This window comes from the organism of the source record quoted next, unplaced genomic scaffold (assembly GCF_019419815.1).
Source record: "Pyrus x bretschneideri cultivar Hongxiangsu unplaced genomic scaffold, Pyrus_bretschneideri_v1 Contig51, whole genome shotgun sequence".
NCBI classification, from domain to species: domain Eukaryota; kingdom Viridiplantae; phylum Streptophyta; class Magnoliopsida; order Rosales; family Rosaceae; genus Pyrus; species Pyrus x bretschneideri.
Window position 1 is genome coordinate 2,193,187 of NW_025999789.1, and position 22,648 is coordinate 2,215,834.

General features: G+C 37.2%; 2 protein-coding genes and 1 pseudogene across 4 annotated transcripts; 1 reads left to right on the forward strand and 2 right to left on the reverse strand.

The window, feature by feature from the left end:
• Positions 1-165: 165 nt before the first annotated feature.
• LOC103967869 (serine/threonine-protein kinase D6PK-like) lies at positions 166-3,989 on the reverse strand. 2 transcript variants are annotated; one of them, XM_009381200.3, is made up of 3 exons: positions 3,368-3,524; positions 1,780-2,888; positions 166-1,263 (listed from the first exon to the last, which is right to left on the reverse strand). In XM_009381200.3, exons 2-3 carry the CDS (start codon positions 2,757-2,759, stop codon positions 396-398), a joined length of 1,848 nt encoding a protein of 615 aa, XP_009379475.2. In that variant the 5' UTR covers positions 2,760-2,888; positions 3,368-3,524; the 3' UTR covers positions 166-395.
• A 2,645-nt stretch (positions 3,990-6,634) lies between these two features.
• LOC103967871 lies at positions 6,635-8,684 on the forward strand (annotated as a pseudogene).
• A 1,481-nt stretch (positions 8,685-10,165) lies between these two features.
• LOC103967872 (DNA-directed RNA polymerases I and III subunit rpac1-like) lies at positions 10,166-13,788 on the reverse strand. Of its 2 annotated transcripts, none has more exons than XM_009381202.3 (9): positions 13,471-13,788; positions 12,756-12,938; positions 12,084-12,210; positions 11,892-11,972; positions 11,581-11,780; positions 11,243-11,338; positions 11,064-11,157; positions 10,780-10,902; positions 10,166-10,487 (listed from the first exon to the last, which is right to left on the reverse strand). In XM_009381202.3, the coding sequence occupies exons 1-9, from the start codon at positions 13,648-13,650 to the stop codon at positions 10,384-10,386; spliced, it is 1,188 nt and encodes a 395-aa protein (XP_009379477.2). In that variant the 5' UTR covers positions 13,651-13,788; the 3' UTR covers positions 10,166-10,383. The 2 variants fall into 2 exon arrangements, with proteins under 2 accessions (XP_009379477.2, XP_009379479.2); XM_009381204.3 differs by having other exon boundaries at positions 10,780-10,899; positions 13,471-13,787.
• Between the last annotated feature and the right edge of the window lie 8,860 nt (positions 13,789-22,648).

Consider the following 22,648-nt stretch of genomic DNA (forward strand, 5'->3'; position numbering starts at 1 on the left):
ATCCCCCTCATACAAATCCTTTAGCAAAACTTTACAATTCCTTGCTCCTGAATCAAGGTGTGAATGTTTTAGAAGCGTTGCAGCGGGGCAGGGCAACACAAGCTGGTGCCACCGCCCCGGTGCAAAAACAATTTCAAACTTCTTTTATTCTTGATAAAAACATAATCTCACAATCTATACGTATATTAAAGAAACTGGATCCACATTTTGGAAACAGCATTCAACATTTGTGCTGGAATACAAATCTGTGTTTCATAACATCAAACATATGGTCATGACCAACACTGAAAAAAAAACCCTAAAATCCACATAATAATCAACATTTCAGAGAACTCTACATCTTTCACAACAAAAAAAAAAAGAGAAGGAAAATGGCGTTTCAGTTCCGAAAATAATTAGAAGAAATCGAATTCCAGATAATTGTTTTGATCTGGATGAGTAGCAGCAGCGGTAGCTTTATCACTGGCTGACACTGGGGGGGCTGAAATCCGCTCAAACTCGACTGGTTTTGGAATATCAGGAGGACTTGCGCATCGAATCAATGCCCAATTAACATCTTCAAAGAACGGATGCTGTTTAATCTCGGTTGCTCCTCGCTTATATGCCAACCTATGCTGTGGTTCTTTCACAAGTAGGCCCCTGATCAGATCCTTTGCTGAAAAGCTAACCACTGGTGCTTCCGGGAATTTCAATGGCTGACCTACCACGTTGAACAGGGTGGCTCGATTTCCTGATCCCTTGAAAGGTGTTTTACCAAACAGCAGCTCATACAGAAAGATCCCGAAGGTCCACCAGTCAACAGCACTGCCGTGCCCTTCACCCTTGATAATTTCTGGTGCCAAATACTCATGGGTCCCAACAAATGACATCGAACGAGCATTGGTTGGCTCAGCCATGAGTTCTGGCAATGGGCGTACTTGGTTCCCCATTTCATTCTTGGGTTTCCGGTCTTTCTTAGATTTACTCGAAAAGAAACGAGGTGAGAAACATGTTGTAGGCATCACACAAGATGGCTGAATACAAGAGGGCTCGATGCAGGCAGGTTGCACACAATAAGCTGAGTTCCTTCGAAAAGGTTCAGAGTCAGGGGCTGAAGATTTCACGAGGGTTGGGCTGACAGCACAGCGCAGGGAAAGGTCAAAGTCGGAAAGCATTATGTGCCCATCATCTCTCACAAGGACATTTTCTGGCTTAAGGTCACGATAAACAATCCCAAGCATGTGAAGATATTCCAGTGCAAGGAGAACCTCAGCTACATAGAACCTGCATATTGGAGGACAAATATAATACCAAGAATCGTCAAAGTCAAATTACAACATGATAGAGTGACAGTATTTCTTTGCTAATATAACTGAGAAAGAAACATGCTTGGCAGCTTGTATTCATTCTACAACATTAAATGGGAAAAACTGGTGGTTTACGTTTGCAAAGGTCTACATCAAAACAATAGGAAGCACCCGATGATCAGCCTGCAAGTAGGTAGATCCCAGCAACAACTAAAACTGACGTGATAGGGGTTCAACGTCTGTGTAAGCTTTATTTAGCATTGTAATGAAATCAGATCATTCAATAGCAAGAGATATAAAACCTTTTATGTCACAGTATGAATTGTATTGGTATGCACCTGCCGATGACATAATAATAAACCAAGAAGCAGGGTGGCAAAAGGAAATTCAAAACAAAAATAAATGACTATATAAAACACACATGCTCAAACTGACAATAGAGAACAAGATCATTTGCCACAGTTGAACTAATGGAGTACAGGAGAATACTTACTTCACTGCTTGCTCAGTAAAATGCTTTCCGGGTTGCCTCTGCCTGAGTGTGTGCAAGTCGCCTCCAGGGCAGAACTCCATTACCAGACATGAATACTTCTCTGTCTCAAAATGGGTATATAGGGTTGGAAGGAAAGGATGGTCTAAACATTGAAGTATTTCTCTCTCAGTCTGAGCACGAAGAAGTTTTTTACGGTTAGCCAAAGATGCTTTGTCCATAACTTTCATTGCAAAATAACATTTTGTTCCAGTCAACTCTGAAAGATAGACACTTCCAATATCCCCACAGCCCAGCTTCTTCAGAAGTCTGAAATGGCCTAAACCAAATACACCGTCCCTTGATCGGACAGCCTGAATAGCTTCCCAATGTATGTCATTTGCTTTGTGAGGTTTGTTGATAGCGCTACTAAAGCTGCTACAAGTACTTTCATCACTGATGTCACTGCTAGTACTACCTCTACAGATACTGCTCTTCCCACTCTCAACAAAATCAGCTCGACCACTCATCTTGGCATTTCCACTTGTCTTGGCAATACTGCTGGTCCTATCATCACTTGCTTTCGCTGAAGTTGGGCAGATTCCATTTGCTGATGTTTTCTTTTTTTGATCACCGCCTCCTGGAAAATTCCTAGTCTCACTCGCAACAGGATCCACATCAGCTGGCACCTGCTTTGCATCACCCAGTGATAAAGCTGAACCTAACTGATCTGCTAAAGTTTTGGCAGACTCCTTCTGATAAGGAATCTTGTAGTTCTTCTCTTCAGTAGTTTCTGTAGAAACTTGCTTTGGCGCATCTTGTTGCACATGCCTAGGAAGTTTTTTTGGAGTGACTGGCTCTGATTTGCTTGTCTTTGTAATCGGAAGAGGTGAAGGAAGAGGTGAAGGTCTGCGAAAATTTCTTTCTGTTGTTTGACTAGCAATTAATTTCCTCTGAGTCTCTGGGGAAGAACTTCTGGCACCGGATTTAGAGGCCATCGACATAATTTACACTTGATATAAAAGATCAAATTGAACAAATCCATTACTCATCCCCCAACCTCACCAACTGATTCCCTCCATTGACACTCTCGATCAAATTCATCTTCAAGTCCATCAATTGCAAGTTAATTTCTACACACAAACAAAGAGTTCACCACTATGAAACAATAAATATAATACAGTACAAGGAACACTATCCAATCCTATCTATAAATAATAAAACTATAGTGATAACATTTCAGCCCGAAAATAAAGACATCGAAATCATTACTACATCAACACAACCTAATCTCAAGCTACAAAACCCAAAAAGACAATCACTCAAATTATTCCAAATGAATAACACACAAAAAAGTCGAAGAAACTGGAATTCTATAAGCAAGACCTATGTTCAAGAGTTTCAGACTAGCTTTTTGTTCCAGCAGACCAGAATATAACATTTCATAAACAGTAAGCAGAAACTGTAAAAACCCTCATAAAGAACTCAAGAAATGGGCATCAAAGCACAGAGCTGCATGCAACCCAGAAGCATCAAGCTACAAAACAATCTAAAACCCCAACAAGTGATCGGTCAAAACTGAATCAAAAGTACAAGAGTCACAGTTATCTACCTCAAAAATGCCAATCCTTTTTCCAAAAGCACAAAACTTTCAACATAAAAAATGCCATGGATCAACGAGCCATGGGGAAGCTAAGGAAAAAACTCAACTGAATGTATGTAATTGTGTATCTATCAATTATCTATAAATACACACAAAACCCATAATCTATAGCAAAAGATAAGAAGCAAAGGAAAGAGATTCATACAGATCTCAATCAGGGACCCAACACTTTGGATCCAAAAGACCCAGATGCTAAAAAAACATGATAAGAGTGCAATAGAGAAGCAAAAATCACCAAACAAATCAGGACCAGTTAAAAGTGAACAGAAAAGGAAACCCAAAAAAGATAGATACCTCGGCTTGAGAGAGAGAGAGAGAGAGAGAGAGAGAGAGATGGAGAGGAGAGAGAGAGCCTTCCACCAAAAATCAGAACCTTGAAAGGATTTCTTGCTTTGGTTTTGCTTTAACAGAGTGGAAAGGAAAGTAAGAGGGAAAAGAGCACTCACAACTGTTGGGGGAGATAAAGGGAGAGAGAGAGCAATGTGTGAGAACTCCTTTTTCCTGAAATGTGTGGAGAGAGAGAGAGAGAGAGAGAGAGAAGGTTCAGTAGTGAGTCAGATTAGAAAGACACAGAGAGTTGGGTCTGGGGGGGGGGGGCTCTACTACCATGACCATCCATGTATTGAGGCATTGAGTCTTTGACAGAGAGAGAATTGGGGTCAAAGCAATACTGCTAAAGTTAGGTTTTGTTTTTTTTTTTTTGTTATTTTTTAAACAAACGATATTATGTATAAGAGAGGGTGTGGACTTAGTTACACAATAGGCCAACAATAATATGTATTTTATTGTTTGTTATTAAGTTGTTTTTCTTAGTTACACAATAGGCTAGCAATAATGTGTATTTTATTGTTTGTTATTAAGTTGTTTTTCTCTGTCTTTTATTATTACAGTCTAATTTTTTATATAAGCTTGATTTTCTTTTATAATTAGGCGAGGTTGATCCCAAATTGTTATTTTATGTGAACTATTTGATTTAGTTCAGATTCTTCACCCTTTAATATATAATATAGACTCGTTTGGAAATGTTTTTAAAATAATTAAAAACGTTTTAAAAATATATTTTAAAAGCAAATACTTAGTAAAAATTCAATCAAATCATGTAAAAGCACTTTAAGTGTTTAAGTGTTTGTTCTTACAAGAATCACATACATGCTGCTTCTTCGACAAACTACTTAAAGAGTTTTTGAAATCTAAAATTAATTTTACCCAAGATGCTTTTAATCATTTTAAAACATTTACAAACGAGTCATACATCGTTGTAGCAAAATAAATTCTCTCTTTTTTGCTAATTATTAAGTTTTCTTCTTTTTGGAATTCAATTATTACGATGTATTTTGTCACAAATACAAGTGTCTGAATCAATTTATGGGCCCCACCAAGGCTCCACCCTGTCCCTCATGCTTTGGGAGTTTGAGCTTGTCTAATTATTTAAGGGTTTTGAGGACTTGGAAAATGACCAATTGACCAGGCGTGTCCCCTGCTTTATGCCACTTTAAATAAGATGTTTTTGTAAATTTGGGCGTTGATTAATATTTTTGGGGCAAATGGTCCGCGAGAGTGCTAGTTGACGGGATCATGATCCAATTGCATGGTTAGGGATTTGATTATTATTATTATTATTTTTTCAAAAAAAGTTGGTGATTTTATCATAACATTCTACTGTTCAGAAGTTGACAAGATCCACAGAGATATTTCAGCATATTCAGATCACCATTCATGTGATTCTTAAGAGTAAAAAATCGAACTTAAAACGTGCCGGGTGAAATACAGGTGTGTGATTGATTATTAACATGTTGGAAATTTGGAGAGGTGGGATCAAAGTGACCAAATTTTATGATTAGTGCTTCTTTATGCATATAAACAACAGTAGTTGGATCATGAAGGAAGGGTCAACATTTGGACTCTAAACTATATTAAAACAAATAAATTTGAGTTAGATCTCTTATAGTGTGTTCGCTCTTTGTATTTAAATTTGAATTATCATCTTTATATATTGAGTTATTTGAAATAAAATTATATTGAAACAACTCATTCAACCTCATAACCATCACAAAAGTTACTCACTTTTAAAAATGAATGAAAACCAAAAAAAAAAAAGAAAAGGTAAATGTATAAATTTACGATACCATATTTGGAGAATGTTGTAAGATTGCATTATTACCATATTTGACTTGTCTAATTCAAATTGTGTACCTCAAACTCCTTATTTTCTTATCAAATTAGTTTATAAGTTATATTTTATATACAACAAAAAATAATTAATCAAAAAATTTATTTTTTAAGTTTCAATTGTTTAAATAATTATTTTCTCAATATATTTAATTTAGACAATTAGCAAAAATAATTAATATTGGAGGTTGTAGAAATGATCATTTTTAATAAGTTAAGTCATTTTGTACTACGATATAGTGATATTCATCTTCACTTGTAAGTGAGAGGTCTTAGGTTCGATTCTCGCCGAATGTAAATTTGAACCAAATTATTATTAGCCCATTATAAGGGTAAGCCCATCTCCTATCCTTTAGTGTAAATAATATTGTTTGTGCAAAAAAAAAAAAAGAAGTTGATAGCGACGACATAACAATGACATAACGATCATACAACAATGACATACTGATATTTTGCAACCAAATGTCAACAAATTATCATTTCTCCAATTTCCCTTTAAAATATTTAATTACAATATTGATAACCACTTCATATTGAGGTTTGGTGGTCTTAGGTTCGTGATCCTAGGAATGAGGTTTGATTCGTATCATTCCTGAAAAAAGTTATGAGAAATGTTGAAGAAATTCTCTAAAAAATGTGATTTTCTATAAACTCTCTAACAATTCATATTTTTAACACAATGTTTTTAATATCGACATAAAATTGCCGTTAAACTATAATAAAACAAAGGTTACATAAAAAATTTCACTTTAAGATACCTCCCTTAACATTTCTCAAAAGTTTCTGTAAGCTTTCCCACTCCTATCTCCTAAAAAATAGAGAGCTAGAACGGGGAGAGATCCCCCTCCCACCCAAGCTCATCAATTAATTAGTTCGGGTTCTTGAAATTTGATCTAACAGCTACAAAAATGAGACTTCTTTAAAAGTTATAATAATTTTAATCGTTGATCAAATTTCAAAAGACTGAATTAATTGATTGGTAGGTTTTGGTGGAAGAGTTCTGGAGGGGATTCTTCCCAGCTAGAACCTCCTCAAACCGCGTCAAGAGTACAACAGTCCAGCAAACCAAACAGTCCCCTTCATTATAAACCTCATCTTCTTCACTTTTCAGGTTTAGGGTTAGGGTTTTGACCTGACGGAGATTCCGAAAATGGAGCCTGAGAGAAAGCTATCGGCGGAGGCGGGGCCCATACTCCAAGAAGGCATAGGATTGGCTCTGTCTCGGTGGTCGGCGCCCCAATTGGCCGTCCAAAACGAGTGGGGCGGGCGTGACTCGTGCCGCAAAGCGGAGCAACTCGTCACCGATATATTCTCCTGGTTCAATCACTCCACAGGTACTTTGATTCCCTCATCTCCTCTAGCTCGACTCATCAGATTTTCCAATTTTTTTTTGTGTGTAAAGAATTGAGCTTGAATTTTGATTTGCTGCTTATTTTGTAGGGAATTATTATATAATTATTGTGTTTTCGTAATATTTTGTGAAGCATTGTTCTTATGAGGTTGGCTTAGGATTCAATAGGGGATTTGTAGTGAAAGTAAGAACCTTTATCACTAAAAACTTCAATTTTGTGCTGAAATATTCTTTTTTCGTATCAAATTTTGCGTTTTTAGTTCAGTTTTGGTGAGGTTTGCTTTGTCTTATAAATTATTTGTAGGAATATGATACAGTGCGTTAAGTAAAACTAGTAATTGAGTGGAGCCTAATTGGTAGTTATAGTCAAATTAGCAATTTTTCAACATACCGAATTGTATACCGAACTAATAATTTTTTCTGTGTCTTTTGAATGAAGATTTCTATTGTTCTAGCCAAGCAGAATGATTAACAAATGATGTGAATATTTTTGCCAGTCGTTGTTGTAACGAAATCTCACAAGTACGTGTTCATTCTCCCCAGAGCCTTTTTACGTAGATGATTTGGAAGATACGCTGAATGAAGCTACGCTTTCTCTCAACACTGTGACAGAGGATGGCAGCATTGAGGAGGTGTTCCTTTTATACTTAACCTCATCTTTTCGGAGAACACTTGATAGTATCTTGATGGAGTATGATGAAATGGAGAAGATTTAATATGTTATGCTTCTGGTGGGAAACTCAAAAGTACTTTGCTTCCTCTATGGATTGTGTTGGCATTGCTTTGAATGGGCCACCATTGCAAAGGTTTGTAATGTGTGTGTTCCAGACCACCCACACTTGGCTGACTATTTGACTTTTAAAAACTGAAACCTTTTAGCATCAACTACATTTAAGTTGGCAACTAAGAATCAGCTGCATCTCCGGCCATTGGAGATAGACGGACAATTTACGGTTCATTATTGTTTCTATAAAGTAGATGGTACTAGGGAGTAGGGATGCAACCTTTACTTTTAGTAATGGTTTCTATCTTTATGGTGTTTGTGGTTTCTTTTTCTTTGGATTTACACAGGTAGCTGAAAAGCTATGATTATGTATGAAGAATGTTGAGATTGTAATTTCAAGTCGATTGAAAGCCTAAGGGAAGCCAATCAACGAAAAGTTGCTGTTCCACATGTTAGACAGGTAAAGCTTCATTTAAAACCCTCTGCCTTTAAATTTTTTGATATAAACTTCTCCTGTCCAGCATGCTTTTTTCAAATTTATTGAAGAGAACTAGTGGATGTTGTCTTGAAAGTTTTCCTCTAGAGCCATAAGTGGCGGAGTGAGGATGATACTTTTGAATGATATGCCTTGCTAAAATCTCTTAATTCTCTGTCACTCATGCCAGGTTGCAAATGATGATGATGACGATGACGATGGCGATGAAGATAAAGATGATAGAGATCATAGCATGGGAAATGATGATTCCTCGAACATGATAGTAGACATATCAGAGGCTCATTCAAACTTAAATCCCGTACGCGTATCAGGCAATGAGCCAAAGCCCAAGCAAGCGGCCGAAGCAGAAGATGGATGGGAGGTAGTTGGACCTAGAAAACATAGGGGTAAAAGGAATTAGCTTGAGCCCCCTCCCCCCTCCCTTCTGCTCAACATTTTTTTCGTTGTATTCTCTGAAGTAGTGCGAATATGTGTATAAGTTGGATCATATACCATTAATATACGGATAATCACTTCATTTATACGATATACGGTTCCAACTTTTGTACATTCTGAGCGTATCACTGTGTACAATCCACCAATCTTATATTTCTTCGTGGATCTTGCATGCTTTGCGCAAAAATGTTAACCTCCCGCATGTACAAACTCTCGTTTGCATCGATGATGCTCTGAATGGGAGTGAAGGAGGTTTGGGTTCGATCAGTTGTGCCTGGTGCTTTGCTATCAAGTTCAAGTCCGTATTCTCTAGACAAAGATTAACTTAGAATATCGTCTTGTAAAAAAAATAAAAAAAGGCGAGCTTCAAGCAAAAGAAACAGCAATAATTGTACTCGATATAACAAAAAGTGAGGAGAACAGAGAATCAGTATGGAGCTGACTAACCGCGTGATCCAGACCGTTCAAAAGAGAAAAAATCTGGCTTTTGGTTTTTGTGAGGTAGGTCAGTATAATTGACTAATGGGAGCCGTAAAATTTGAAATAAGTAGTCTATATTACTGACTAATGGAGACCGTAAAATTTGAAATAAGTAGTCTAGATTACTCGGTTTGTCGCCTCATGACTACAAGATCTAGAGAGAATCTGGATTGGAGAAAAGAAACAAGTAATTAATGCAAACAGTTGAAGACGGAACAAAGAGTGGCTTCTCGTGCTCTCCAACAGCAAACTGTCTGGAAATGTCTTACGAAACATACCCAACACCCAACATCTAACGTTTTATGTTTCCACAAAAGATTTGATGCTTCACCTCTTTTCACATCCTTTCACAAACATGTCCACTTATTGCGACAATCATCCTTCCCCCAAACTTCATATGTAAGATGAATCGAGTTTTTCATAATCTCTTGTATGCATGGAATCATTACTATTTTCAGACAAATCAGAATTTGGGACTCAGGCTATGGTACGTGGATTTATTTAGGATTTGTTTGAAAGTGTTTTTAAAATAACTGAAAATATTTTTATAGAAAATATTTTTTGGTTCCAAAAGGACTTGAAGTGCTTTCTGCAAGAAGCACTTCAAGTGTTTTTCAGGATTCACTTGTATTTTTACTAAGGATTGGTTCCAAAGCCATTTTCACTATAACACTTTTAGTCATTTCAAAAGCACTTCCAAACGTGCCCTTGATATACAGACCATCTAACCGCAAATATGATCAGATATGACATATATGACCGGTACACGCGTAGAATTTGACATTATATGTAAACAGCTTTTGCAACGAGATGTTTTGTGTCGGACAATAGTTTAGGGAGTAGATCCTTGTAAAAACCTAAATAGTGTTCTCCTATAATTGTACACCAAAAACCCCTTAGAATTAATCTAATTGGTGAGTTTTGGGGAAGGAAATGGTTTACAATTAGGTTAGGTAAAAAAGTTTGATTTATTGCGCTATGAGGAAAGTCGCATCATCATATGGGAGGGCCATAGAGAACTGAATTCTAGCCTTCGGATCGAATTAAAAAAGGAGAATCAAGGGCTATATATTAACAAAAGTGCGCATAAGGAAAAAACAGTGTAGAAATCATTTCCCGCAGCCGTAGAATACTTTGATGGGCAAACCAAAACACATACACGAAGAAAAATGCCGCTCTTACCGCAAATTAAGAATTTCGCTTCACATTGGGATGTGGATTCATGAGCTCAATAAACATATACGCTATCAAAACTAGATGTTTCACTGTTCTTTCTAGCCTCATTTTCTTTCTACACAAAAACCAGAGCTTCAAGAAAGATCAGAAATAACACGATCACACTTGTCTTCCAGAATCTTCACAGCTTCAGTAAATAAGACTTCGGGAGGCAATACCCCAGTCGATTCAATTTTAACTGTGCAAATCAGAGAGCGAGAGAGCGTTAGAACTCTAAAAAACATTCAGTGAAAGAATTTGTTGCTATGTTAAAACTTATTGTTCCTATATAAACCTTACGCGTAAGCATCTACATTGAAGATAGCTGGTAAGCTTGTAACTGACAATGATCGAAGTCTGAGCTTACCAGATATTTCAGACTGAAATTTATATAGTTGTGTCATGAGGACTAAAGCTACAATTCTAGGACACCGTCAGCAATGAGAAAGCAAGAGAAATTTATAGTTCCAAACACAGAAGAAATCACTTACAAATGAAATGATCCTTCTTACGCTGCAGAGAGATAGAATTCTCCCAACCCTTCCCTTCTCTGATGCACTCCCTGCACAGTGTGCAAACTCGTGGCCTGGCTACAGTTGCCCTTTTCTTGCCTGCTAACCAGTCAAATTATCAATCAAAGTCGCTCCAGAATTGACAAAACAAGGCAAACTGTAACTAAGCAAGTGCAGACATAACAACATTTTTTAAAATCCAAATATTGGGACAAACCCACATGATTGTTTCATTTTTTTGCCATAAAAGGATAATCACTAACCGTTGCCAATATCTTCAATATCGTATACTTTAACTGGGCAAGTTGCCACAAGTTTCTCAGCCATCTCATCTTCAATATCTTGCGATATTATAACCTAATAAGCAATCAAAATCTTTTTATGATTACTTTGACATAATCTTCAGAGTGTTTTCCGAATCACTGAAACAACATCCCCTTACCTCAGGAAGCATCCTATACCAAACGGGGGCAACTGGAGACCATTTTGCATGTGTTTTACCAATGCCCTTAACAGCATGTGCTTCCAGTTCAATTACCTAAAAAGTGGTAAACTAACGTCACTTAAAAGTAAATTCAACAGTAAACATTATTGACTACTAGATAGAATAAATACTGAAACTGATAAGATGGTAGTTGGGTATAATGCTGCATAACGAAACACTATTTGAAGACGATTGCTCCACAAAATTTAGGAATGTGCTTAAGTTGCAGAGTGAAAAATGCAATCTATGATTTCTGAGCAATGACCATAACTATACAAAACAAATAGCGCGTTTACCTGACCAGGGCCTAGTCTAGCAATTATAATATCTCGACTCGTGGGGGCAATTGGATTGTCGGAAAATTCTGGCAAGGAATCCTGACTGCAAGTAAATGATGTATATGTTTTTTGTTTTGATGACGACTCTGACTTGGTATCTTGTGATTCCAATGGAAACTCACTCCCATTTGGCAACCAAATCAATTCTTTTGACTTTACTGCATAAAAGGTTGCAAAGTCATCATAACCAATATAAAAATTCCCACCAATAGCCTTGAAGAAAGATAGATCTATAAAACTTACTGATAATCTAAGACACAGTACTATACCTGAAATACGCTGCCCCCCTCGTTTACATTGTACATGGAGCTTAAAAACAATGGTGTTCTTCTCATGTGGTGTATTATTTCCTACAAAGTAAAACATGACAGGAAAGAACTCAGTGACTCAAATATGTATAGGAAATAAACAAAATATGAATTTGGTTTATATAAAAGAATGGAAATACCAAACCATAGTACCTGTAAATTCAAATGATCTGGGGTCAACCTTGATCGGAATGAGACCCAACCTGTGGGCAAGTACTTCATCTTGGATTACTGATGTATTGTCTGCAATAAGAACTTTTTCAATAGCCATTGTGGGAACCTGCACTTGTATATTAAAACATGTTTAGATCACCGTTGGTAATACATACTGCCAACTGAAGAGGAACTCTCATAAACACACCTAGCCTTAATCCAAGGAAACAAGAGAAGTACATACAAACTTCCATCTTATGTAGATTTTAAAGCGGGAAAAATATTTAGGAGGGGGGGATTGAATAGCATAAAACTTCTCCCTCCCGTTGATGTACATTATAAAGTAACTCATTTACACAAGTTTTGTTCTTGGAAACAATGATACAAACTTGTTACGTAAACATGAGAAATTAACCATGCAACCATTCAACCTTATAGAAGTAACAAGTTGAAAACAAAACGCTGAAGTATACGGATACAAATTCATTTTCTTGATAGCTAATGCATGATGCTTAAGCAGGAATCACTATGTCAATACAAAGAAGATGACACTTGGGCCCATGAAAATGGTATTCTTAATATAGAACTTATATATGAACTCCATGCAATATTAACCAGTGACAAAGCATAATTTAATCACGTATACTCAAGTATTCATGAATATAATCAAACCTCAGCTATGAGGATTCTCCGGAATGCGTTGGCAAGTGCTGGATCAATGCCAATCATATCAAACTCCATCTCATCCTCCGTAAGATTAATAACTTCAACTTTAAAGTTGTCACAGAAGCTATCCAATAAGTTATTATCGACTCCCATTGATGCATAAGCACCATTATACTGAAAAGTATCAGTCTGTAAACACCAAAAGTTAAAACATGTAAGAAATAAGAACACTAAAAACTCATCAATGCATTTCCTCACTCTCACATTCAGAAAAATGAAACAGACTTATAACTAATATCTACATATGCAGGTCTATGCCACTTAGGCAGATTGCTCACTTCGGTCTCGCCACTTCCACAATTTTTTCAAAGAAACAATCTTGGTAAAAAAGATTTATTTTCTTCTTCGAAAAATTTACATCTATGCATAAACACGGTTCTAGCTTATGTTTTCTGGTAACCCAATTAGAGAAAAACTCCGAAATCAAAAAAGAAATTTACTTTCCCACATTTTCTTAGCAACCAAACATGACCATCAACAAAAACCAACATCCAAAAGAACCCAAATTTCTACTCAGAACGGTCAAAGTTTCTCAAAACTAAAAGCAAAAACTCCGAAAACGAAAAAAAAAGGGCAGAAACAAAATCATGGGCACGTACAGATTTCTCATTTCAGAAAACAAAAATTGAAAAATGCAAAAAAGGGATGAAAAACTTGTTACATGAATGGGAGCATCAGCCTTGCACTCGACACGTGTCCTCTGGAATTCGATGTTTGGGGGCAGCCGCCCCATTGGCACATCTGAGAGCTTCTCTATGAACTCCAGCGTGGAGTTCGCCTTCGCAGAGTCTGCTGCTTCGGACTCTGAACTCGACGTCGTATCTTCGGTACTGGACGACATCGTTTCTTCCTTCACCTTCACCGGCCACTTTCAATCTCTCTCTCTCTCTCTCTCTCTCTCTTCTCCCTCCACCCTCTCCCTTCGTTCTCTGTGACTGTTAAATTTAGGGTTTTGGGGGTTTAGTGTGAGCAACAGTACGCAGAGTTTGGAGTTCAGGGTTTAGCAGACAGAGGGGGACATGAGATGATGCAAATGGGCCTTTCATAATTACCATGGGCCGGCCTTATTGTAAGGCCTCGAGAGCTTCTCTAGTGCCGGTTGAAACGGACAAGGATCCTCTCCGAATCTTTTTGTAGGATGCCGATGATCAATTAATCGTGTCTGATTATCATATATCGTACGATCAATTTTTATTAGATATTGTTTATATTTAATTTTAAATAATTTTTAACCGCATCCTATTTCGGTTGAAACGATTATTATATCGAAACGAGTGCTGAAAAGGCTGAGTCTGGGCAGCAAGGACTAGTGTAGATGGCATAGGAAGCAATGGTGCCTGAGACTGCACAAAGAATGCATGAGAATGCTCAGTTGCAGATGAAGAGACTGCTTGCTTTTGACGAGCCATAAAGAGTTCCTTGGTGAGTAAAAGACCATGCAAATGCAATTTATCGAGAGAGGTAGACGAGAGACGAAGCATGACTAAATCAATAAAGGATTCAAATCCATAAAGAGTGGCTGCAATTAAGTCACTATCAGACACTGAAGCTCCAACAATGAAGGGAATAATTTCTTTAGAGAGAGAAGAATTCAACCATATCAAGAGATTCTGATATTTTTCGTACCACACCTCAAACGTGGATTGAGAGAGTGATCTAGTAGAAGAGGTGCATGACATGAGTTGGATCTATCAATGATTCCAAGAAGTTTGTAACGCCTGAAAATCAGAACGAAGAGAGCACGCCATGAAAGGTAATTAGCACGCTTAAGTTTGATCGGTACCATGCTTTGCTTCCAATGTTTTGGATCGTAAGAGAGGCATAAGAACTAGAAGAAAATTTAGGATTTGAGAAAGAGGGATTATGGTTAGGAATCAGTAAATTGAATCAATCGGAGAAGCTAATAAAATTTGAAAATTGAAAATATGTTTAAATTTGAAAATTGAAACAAGCTCGACCTGATAAAATTTGAAAATTGGAAAATAGTAAGTTGCTTGGCATGACAAGTTTGGAGATGCTTTATGCTTCCATAGTTTGCTATACACTCTTTTGAAGGCCTATAGCTTAAAAGTTCTGAACGGAGGAAAACTTTACATGAAACAAAGACATAAAAGAGTCACACGATGAGAGGCAGATATTATCCATTCTAAAGTTGGAGGGGAATTGGCCTGTTCATGGCTACAGTAAAAAAAATCCCCCCCGATTTCACCTTATTTTCAAGAAAGCCATTTGTTTTAGGGTTGGGTTGGAGGGTAATTATGAAAAGATAGGAGGGTAATTTGTCCGTGGGATTTGGGTGCCCTGCTATGCATGTGTTGGGCTGACCATTACATCGGGATGCATTCGTGGAATCGACGGCTGTGCGTGGGATTTGGAGAGGGGATGTGGGCCCTCAAGTTTGAGTTAATTACGTTTGTGCCATTGTTTCATTTTCTCCAACCTTTGCAACTCTTTGCTCTCTCTCTCACCTTTCTGCAAATGAATGAAAGAAAAAAAAAAAAAAAAAAAAAACCTAGCCGCGCCTCCATTTTGCAGCCATAGCTTCGAAAAAAAAACATTCCCCAGCAAGTCCGACAGCCTGAACACCCCATCAAACCCTAGAAATCGTTTCGTTTTTTGGGTATCCGGATGGCTCCTCCTTATTTCTCCCCGCTCTTTGCTTCCCCAAACCCTAGAATCCTCCCCATTTCCCTTGAACGAGAGATCCGAAACCCACAGCCCAAAACTCACTCATACGTCGCCCCTCTCCTTGGTTTGCCACTTTCCTCATCAATGGTTCGTTCTCTCCATTCGATTAAATTTCGGTGAGTTCTTTCTCTGCTCTTGGGGATTTTATTCTCTTCCTGGTTGCTCTGATAGAAAATCATGATTGCCTGATTTTTTTTATTAGGACAGTATACTTTCTCTCTCACTTGATCTACTTTTAAGTGATTGAAAATTGGGTTAGTCGGTTTCCATGGTTCGAATTGAAATGCAGCTGAATCTGTCTCCTTTCGGCAGTGTTTTGGCGAATCCGTTTGTGTTCAATGGCGATTTGAGCGAGGGCAGTGAGAGCTCTGAGGTTTCGTTTTTGGTCCCCGATTAAGGGGGTGCGATGGATTTGTCAAAGGTCGGCGAGAAGATTCTGAGCTCCTTTAGGTGTGCCAGATTGCTCAGCATTCTTCCTTCTGCTTCTGATCAACCGAGGTGATTGAAATTTCAGTTTTTGCACGTAATGCTGCTCTTAAGCCCTCAAATTCGATGCGTTTCATGTTTAGTTGTGTGAAATTTGATTGTGTCGGAGTAAAATTGAGTTGAAATTGCATAATTAGATCTTATAATTTGAAATGTTTGTTCCAAGTGTTTGTAATTTGCTTTATATACTGAATAACAGTTTGGTTTGGGTGATTATCTGCGGTTTCGTGTTAATTAAGAAGAAGGTTAAGTTTAATAAGTATCATTTTAAGAGCAATGCTTATTTATCTGGCAGTGGTAGATAGTTAATTCACTGTTAAGTAGGGAATGAAAATGTTGTGCTTACTGTGAAATTTAGCTGATTGGTGCATGGTTAAAATAAACGTTTATTTTCTATCCTAAATGTATTCATGTGTTGTTTACCTAATATATGGAAGCAAACATCATGGTCAAAAAGTGGAGGAAATAGAAGAAGAATTCTATGAAGAGTTGCTACTGTATAATTATTATTATTTTTTTTAATGCATTTTCATTTGGATTTTCACAAAACATAACACATGAGTAAGTATGTTGGTTTTTTATTTTAGTTGTAGAAATTAACAAACATATATTACATACCTTTTCAGGTGATGACATCGATAGTGTTCACATCATGGACATGGGGTTGTGGTTTGTCAACTATTTCCAGGCCAATAGTTTATAACCATTGCCCATCTGTTCTGTTGAGGTATTTTTCAATTTTTTTGTTGTTTAAATTTATATGTTATTCATCTTTTGTGAGCATTCGTTCCAGGATTTTACGAAATTCTTAAAATTTTATTTAATTGAATTTATGGTCGTTCGGTAATTTTTTTATTTCCAGAATCTTCTAATCCTATTGATGCAACGAGTTGTAAGGGAGCCACGAGTTCACCGAAGCTTTCAAATTTTGCCCACTCACTCATTTTAATCTCCCTTTTTCTCCCTCTCTCCCTCGCTCCCTTTCTCCCTCTCCCCTGTTTTTCTATCCTATGGCATTTGGGTTTTCCCCTATTTCTCTTTCTGTTGATCTAATTTGAGGTGAAGTTTGAATTTTGGTTGAATTGGAATGTGGGTTTAATGGGTTTCCTTTCGGTTGTCGATTCGACTTTGGTAGGATTGGCATGTGGTTTTTCAAGCTTTTGCAACCACTTTGGGTCTGGCAAAGGTAATAATCTTACTCTTTATTCCATAAGCTTCATTTTGTATGCCCAAAAAAATTTGGAATGGAAAAGATGATGGGAGTTTTAGGAAATGCACATGTTCTGCAATTTTCCCCATTTGTTGTTTTTTGCAATTTCTTTGATGATATTAGCCATATAAGCATGTTTTCCTCTCTTCATTACATTCCGAATCTTTAAAATCCTTGCTGATTCGTGTAATTTCTCATATATGTTTCTATGTTTGTTTGATTTTGGTTTCTAGGTTATTATCTTAATCGACAAGATGCAAAACGAGGAGTCAATCATCACCGAGCTCTACATCCCGAGAAAATGGTATTCAATCGAATCTAATCGGTGAACGTATACATGAGAGTTAACATCGTTGTTTATTTGCAAATACCACTGCTGGCCTTATTCAAGAACCATTTTAACATAATAGGTTCTATTTGGATGATTAGAGTTTTGAACCTTTTCTTTCCCCCAATTCCACATGAACTGAGTTTTATTGCTGAACAGACCTTGGTAAATATTTATAGCCAACTAAAAGTGTTTTCTTTTGATTATTTTCCAATATATTTTTTTAGCCCATTGACAACCCTAAAAGATTTACTTACACACACATCAAATCTGTGTTTCATAAATATACTGAAGATGTAATGCTAGATATTTTTTTTATAGTTTCTTCTGCTCTATTCTATGCTGGATAATACTGTTTTTCTGTATATTGTAGATCATTAAAATTCTGCCATGTTTGTGAAATTGAGATTTTTAAATCGAAGAACTTAACAAAGAAAATTTACATATTTTTTTGGATAAATAATATTATCCACGTCTCATGTTATATAAAAAAAAATTTAAAGTACTCTCTCTGTGTGCATGAATTTGAAACTTTTTATATTTTCTAGAAAGAGAGACAATACAATTGCGTTTTATTGTTAGAGAAAGATGTGTCATTCTGGATTTGCTTAAAAATGCTTAAATAATTTGTCGTTGTGCAAACAAGTCGTCTTCTTTCTTCACTTTTGAGCCTTTGGGGTAAAAGGAGTCATCTACTTCTAGGATTTCGGGGCTATATTTGTGTGTTCGTCCAAGGATTTGGTATAATTCCCCTTTTTTAATTTATTTTTTTGAAATTCTTGATGGATATTTCTATTGTTTTCTTTGATTATTTAATTGGATTTTGATTTTTATCTTTGCCATTTTTGTTTTCGCTTTTAATTTTTTATGTTAAAAGATGTCGTATTGTGTTTTCGTACCAAGTTATCCTTATTTGTATCTCTCACCAAAATATATACATGTAAAATCGAAGGAGACTGTAGTGTAACTCATTATAAAGTGACAAGCCCTATATACATTGATGCAATAAAATATAAACGATATCAATCCCTTGCAAATAAATGTTATTATGTTAACAAAAGTAACTTCAATTCTTAATCGTTAGTTCAATTACGTTTTTTCCATTCTATCTAGAATCTTAAATAGGGAATTTCACGTGTCTTAACAAATAATTCCTGGAGTTTTATTAAATTGTTTCATCTAATGTATCTAATATTTTAATAATTGCTTATTCCTTTTGTTTGGTTAAAGTTTTGTTCCATTTGTTTTCTGTATTGCCTAGCATGTTGTTCCGTGCATCAAAGATGGCTTCTTTAAGCTTGGGTTTCTTAGCAGTGGCTTTCTCCATTGACCTCTACACCTGCGTCTCTCCTCGCTTTCCCACTTCCTCCGGTGCAATCTCTTTTTCTTTCTAATCTCTTTTGAGTTTCTTTCAATATGTCATTTTATATAATTTATTCTTTAATGTCAGATTTGGTGAGTTTGATTTGGGTTTGTGAATGTGTTCCTGGCTTTTCCACTTTGGATTCACATAATAAGTTCAATGGTTGTAAACAGAACAGAATACTGACTTGCGAACAAGGCAATTCAAAGCTTGAAAATTTGTATGTTATGCATGAGCTGACTAATATTTTTTTGTGCACTTTATTCATGCCTGTTGTGGATAATAGCTTGAAAATTTGTATGTATTGCATGAGCTGACTAATACTTTGTAGTGCACCTTTCTATGCAAATTATTCATGCCTGTTGTGGATAATAGTTCCAAAACCCGTAGCGAAGCGCGGGCAATTTTTCTAGTTATAGCTATGATACCGGGATATGCATGTTTTTCTCGACCTATAGAAGTGTAAAGCTTCACATGAAAAGACATAACATTCAGTCAAGGAAAGCAATGTTGGTGGTGCCACGGCACTTAGAATAGATGATGCACTCAACAATTTGCACAAAAATATCAAAGTGCAGCGGATCACACACTGTTATGGTGAAATGTTTATTCCAGAACTGATCAAATTGCAACATCAAACATTTTGTAACAATCAAAATTTCTGTGTAAGGCATAATGCCTAGTACAAGCGATGTCCTTTCATCTCCTAGCGAAAAGAAAGGTACAAATTCCTCAAGGATTGAAACTTCCGGCAAGATCACAACTTCGCAGCTACAGTACGAGTCGTTTTCAAGTCCTAAATGAACGACGATAACAGTAAAGCTTCATCAAGGTATGCTAAACCTCGGACGCTATATTGAAAATAAATCCCACATTGATGGGAGGACGAACCTTGCATGAGTTTAAAGTATGTTGGATTATTCTCAGGATTTACGAAAAAAGTGGGAGAAGTAAACCTTGGCCTAGAAAGATTGTCTTCAAAGAATCGCTCTCAAAGCAAGAAAGTGATGAAATTGAGATTTCACCATAAAACCAATTGGCAATATGAGGAGTAGTTCAAGACCATATAAGCACATAGCAAATCTTGTCTCTCACCAATGTGGGACAACTCTCAACACACCCCCGCACGTGTGGTGGATTTTCAAGCCTACACGTGGACAACAACTGGGTGACGTGGAGCATGTGTGGCCATTGAGTTTTACACGTAGACAACTTTGCTCTGATACCATGATAAAATTGAGGTTCCACCATAAAACCAATTGGCAATATGAGAAATAATCCAAAACCTTAGAAGCACATAACAAACCTTGTCCCCCACTGTGTCAGCCAAATTAACGAAGGCCTCCTGAAACCCAAAATCTTTAAAACATTTTAACAACTTGAGAAATATTGTGGATTACTTTGATTACGAGAATAAAGATGATTAATAATAATAAAACATTCCTTGAGAAGATGATACCTGGACCTGGAGAATTGGATCGAATAAACCATCAGCTTCAAATCCTTTTCCCAACTATGTCTATGTAAGGGATGTGGGATATTTTGGCATCTCTCTTTAGCACAGGACACCCATAGATCCAAAGTTGCCTAAGTGAAGTTACTCCTCTGGAATGGATATTTTCACTGAAGTATGTAGACACTCCTCTGGAATGGATGCCAGCTTTGGACATTTGAAAAGGCTTAGAGATTGAAGGGAAGTGAGGAATTGAAGCCCTTGCTGCTCAGTTTCTTCAGATTCGGGAAGCCATGTATTCGGAGATCAGTGAGAGATTTGGGGAGGAGCATCTCCATCTAGACAATGTCGGGTGGAAACGACACCGTATCCGGATCATTGCCGTAGATCCACAACTAAGAGAGGTGAGTTTGTGCAATCCCCACTCCGACTCCCAGAATGACTTACAGCTCTTCACCTTCCAAATTGTAAGTGATGTGAGTTTGGGGGGAAAGGAGCAACTCAAACCTTCACAGTAGTCAATCATCAATTCCTCAAGAGAGTTGAAATTGTGCATGTTTTTGGGCAACGCCTTCAATTTGTCACAATCGGTGATCTCGACCTCTCTCAAGTTGGAGGCTCTTCTCCCCCCACTCAGTGTTGGGATGGAAACAAAACTTCCACAGTGATATATATCCAATGTTTGAAGATTGATGAGGTGGCATAAGCCATCTGGTAAGGATTTCAGAATTTGGCACTTCTAGATCCTAATATATTCAAGACAGTTATTAGTATTGTCGCGGAAGAACTTGTCCTACGCTATAACTCCAGCTGTGGACCCTTAGGTTGAGCCCTAGATTGTCCATGTACCCTTTTTGGAGAGATTAAGTGACTCGTAGTCCTCAGATGTTTTGATTTGAGATTTTTAGTGAGCGAACATCCACTGAAGAAAAAAAAAGATTTGGTATCTGGTTTATTTGAACAATTTGGATGTGTTGGAGTGAATTTGGTTTATATACACCATAGATTTGATTTGGTATTTTGTTTTTGTGATTGTATCTGTAGTATGGTACTAGATTACCTATGTACCATTGGCGAGATCAAACCGGTGTAGTTAATGGATGAATTGGTTCGGGATTTTCAATGAGTGAATGACCCACTGAAAAAGAAAGATTTGGTATTTGGTTTTTTTGAATGCTCTGGATTTATTTGAGTGAACTTGGCTGAACTAGGGATTCGATTTTGACTTTGTAGGGAAATTGCATCTAAATTGAGTCTCTAGATTGCCTACGCACTCTTAGCGGGATCAAACTGACGTAGTTCGAAAATGAATTTGGAATTTAATTTGTGTGGCTTCGTACCATTTGAGAATTTTGAACTTTGGAATTTGATGGGTATTTTGTATCAGCTATTTGCTAACTGACACATGCATTGTAACGCACCATTTTATGTGACTTTGTATGAGTTTCCCACCTGTTATCAGCTAATTGGCATTTAGCTAACCTTAATTTTGAGTTTCGACGACAAGGCCAACTAATCTGGAGGACCGTACACCTTTTTTTATTCAACTTTCGCCAACAAGCTTCTGGGTAATTTCTCTAGGTGAAGGAAGAGAACGTGGGATCATCTCGAATGTCTCCTTCTAGCTGCTTTCTTTTTATTGTTGTTGGCTGGCGATGATAACAGTAAAACTTCATCAAGGTATTGCTTAACTTCGGACGCTATGTTGAGAATTTGTTTGCTGGCGATGATAACAGTAAAACTTCATCAAGGTATTGCTTAACCTCGGGCGCTATGTTGAGAACAAATCCCATATCAATTGGAGGAGAGGCATTGCCTAAGCTTATAAGTCGGTTTACTCCCATACTGCTAATTGCTTTTATGGTAGAATCTCACTTTTTTTTTCATGGTATACAATGAGACCGGATAACTTCAATCCACGTCACCAAATTGCCAATTTTCCCAGTCCTCTGCCTCCCAGGCCAAGGAATCATATTCAAATTCAACAAAACTCTCCTGCTCACTCAACTCGACACGAGATCCCACGGGCTCCTAATCAACAGTTCAGCAACAGCCTCACATTTGCCTCTGGAAAGTCGGCATCTGATCTTGGAGGAGGAGGACAACTATATGATCCATTCTCGCCCAATTCGGCAAGTCATTAGCAGGGAGGTAATCAGGGAAAGATATGGAAGCAAGAGAATGATCTATTTTTTACTATTATTATTTCTTATACAAGTAACAATGCGGAAGGGGTATTCGACAATAAAACCTGAGGTGCAAGAGTAAAAACACTCTTTTACCCACTTGAGCAATAAGCCCCTTACCTTTC

Excerpts from the sequence above, each read along its gene's own strand:
- LOC103967869 (XM_009381200.3), bottom strand. The coding sequence starts at position 2,759 with ATGTCGATGGCCTCTAAATCCGGTGCCAGAAGTTCTTCCCCAGAGACT. Across the intron at positions 1,264-1,779 it reads TTTACTGAGCAAGCAGTGAA|GTTCTATGTAGCTGAGGTTC; the intron begins GTAAGTATTCTC and ends TCCAATATGCAG.
- LOC103967872 (XM_009381202.3), bottom strand. The coding sequence starts at position 13,650 with ATGTCGTCCAGTACCGAAGATACGACGTCGAGTTCAGAGTCCGAAGCA. Across the intron at positions 11,973-12,083 it reads CAGATCATTTGAATTTACAG|GAAATAATACACCACATGAG; the intron begins GTACTATGGTTT and ends TTTACTTTGTAG. Across the intron at positions 11,339-11,580 it reads CTAGACTAGGCCCTGGTCAG|GTAATTGAACTGGAAGCACA; the intron begins GTAAACGCGCTA and ends ACCACTTTTTAG.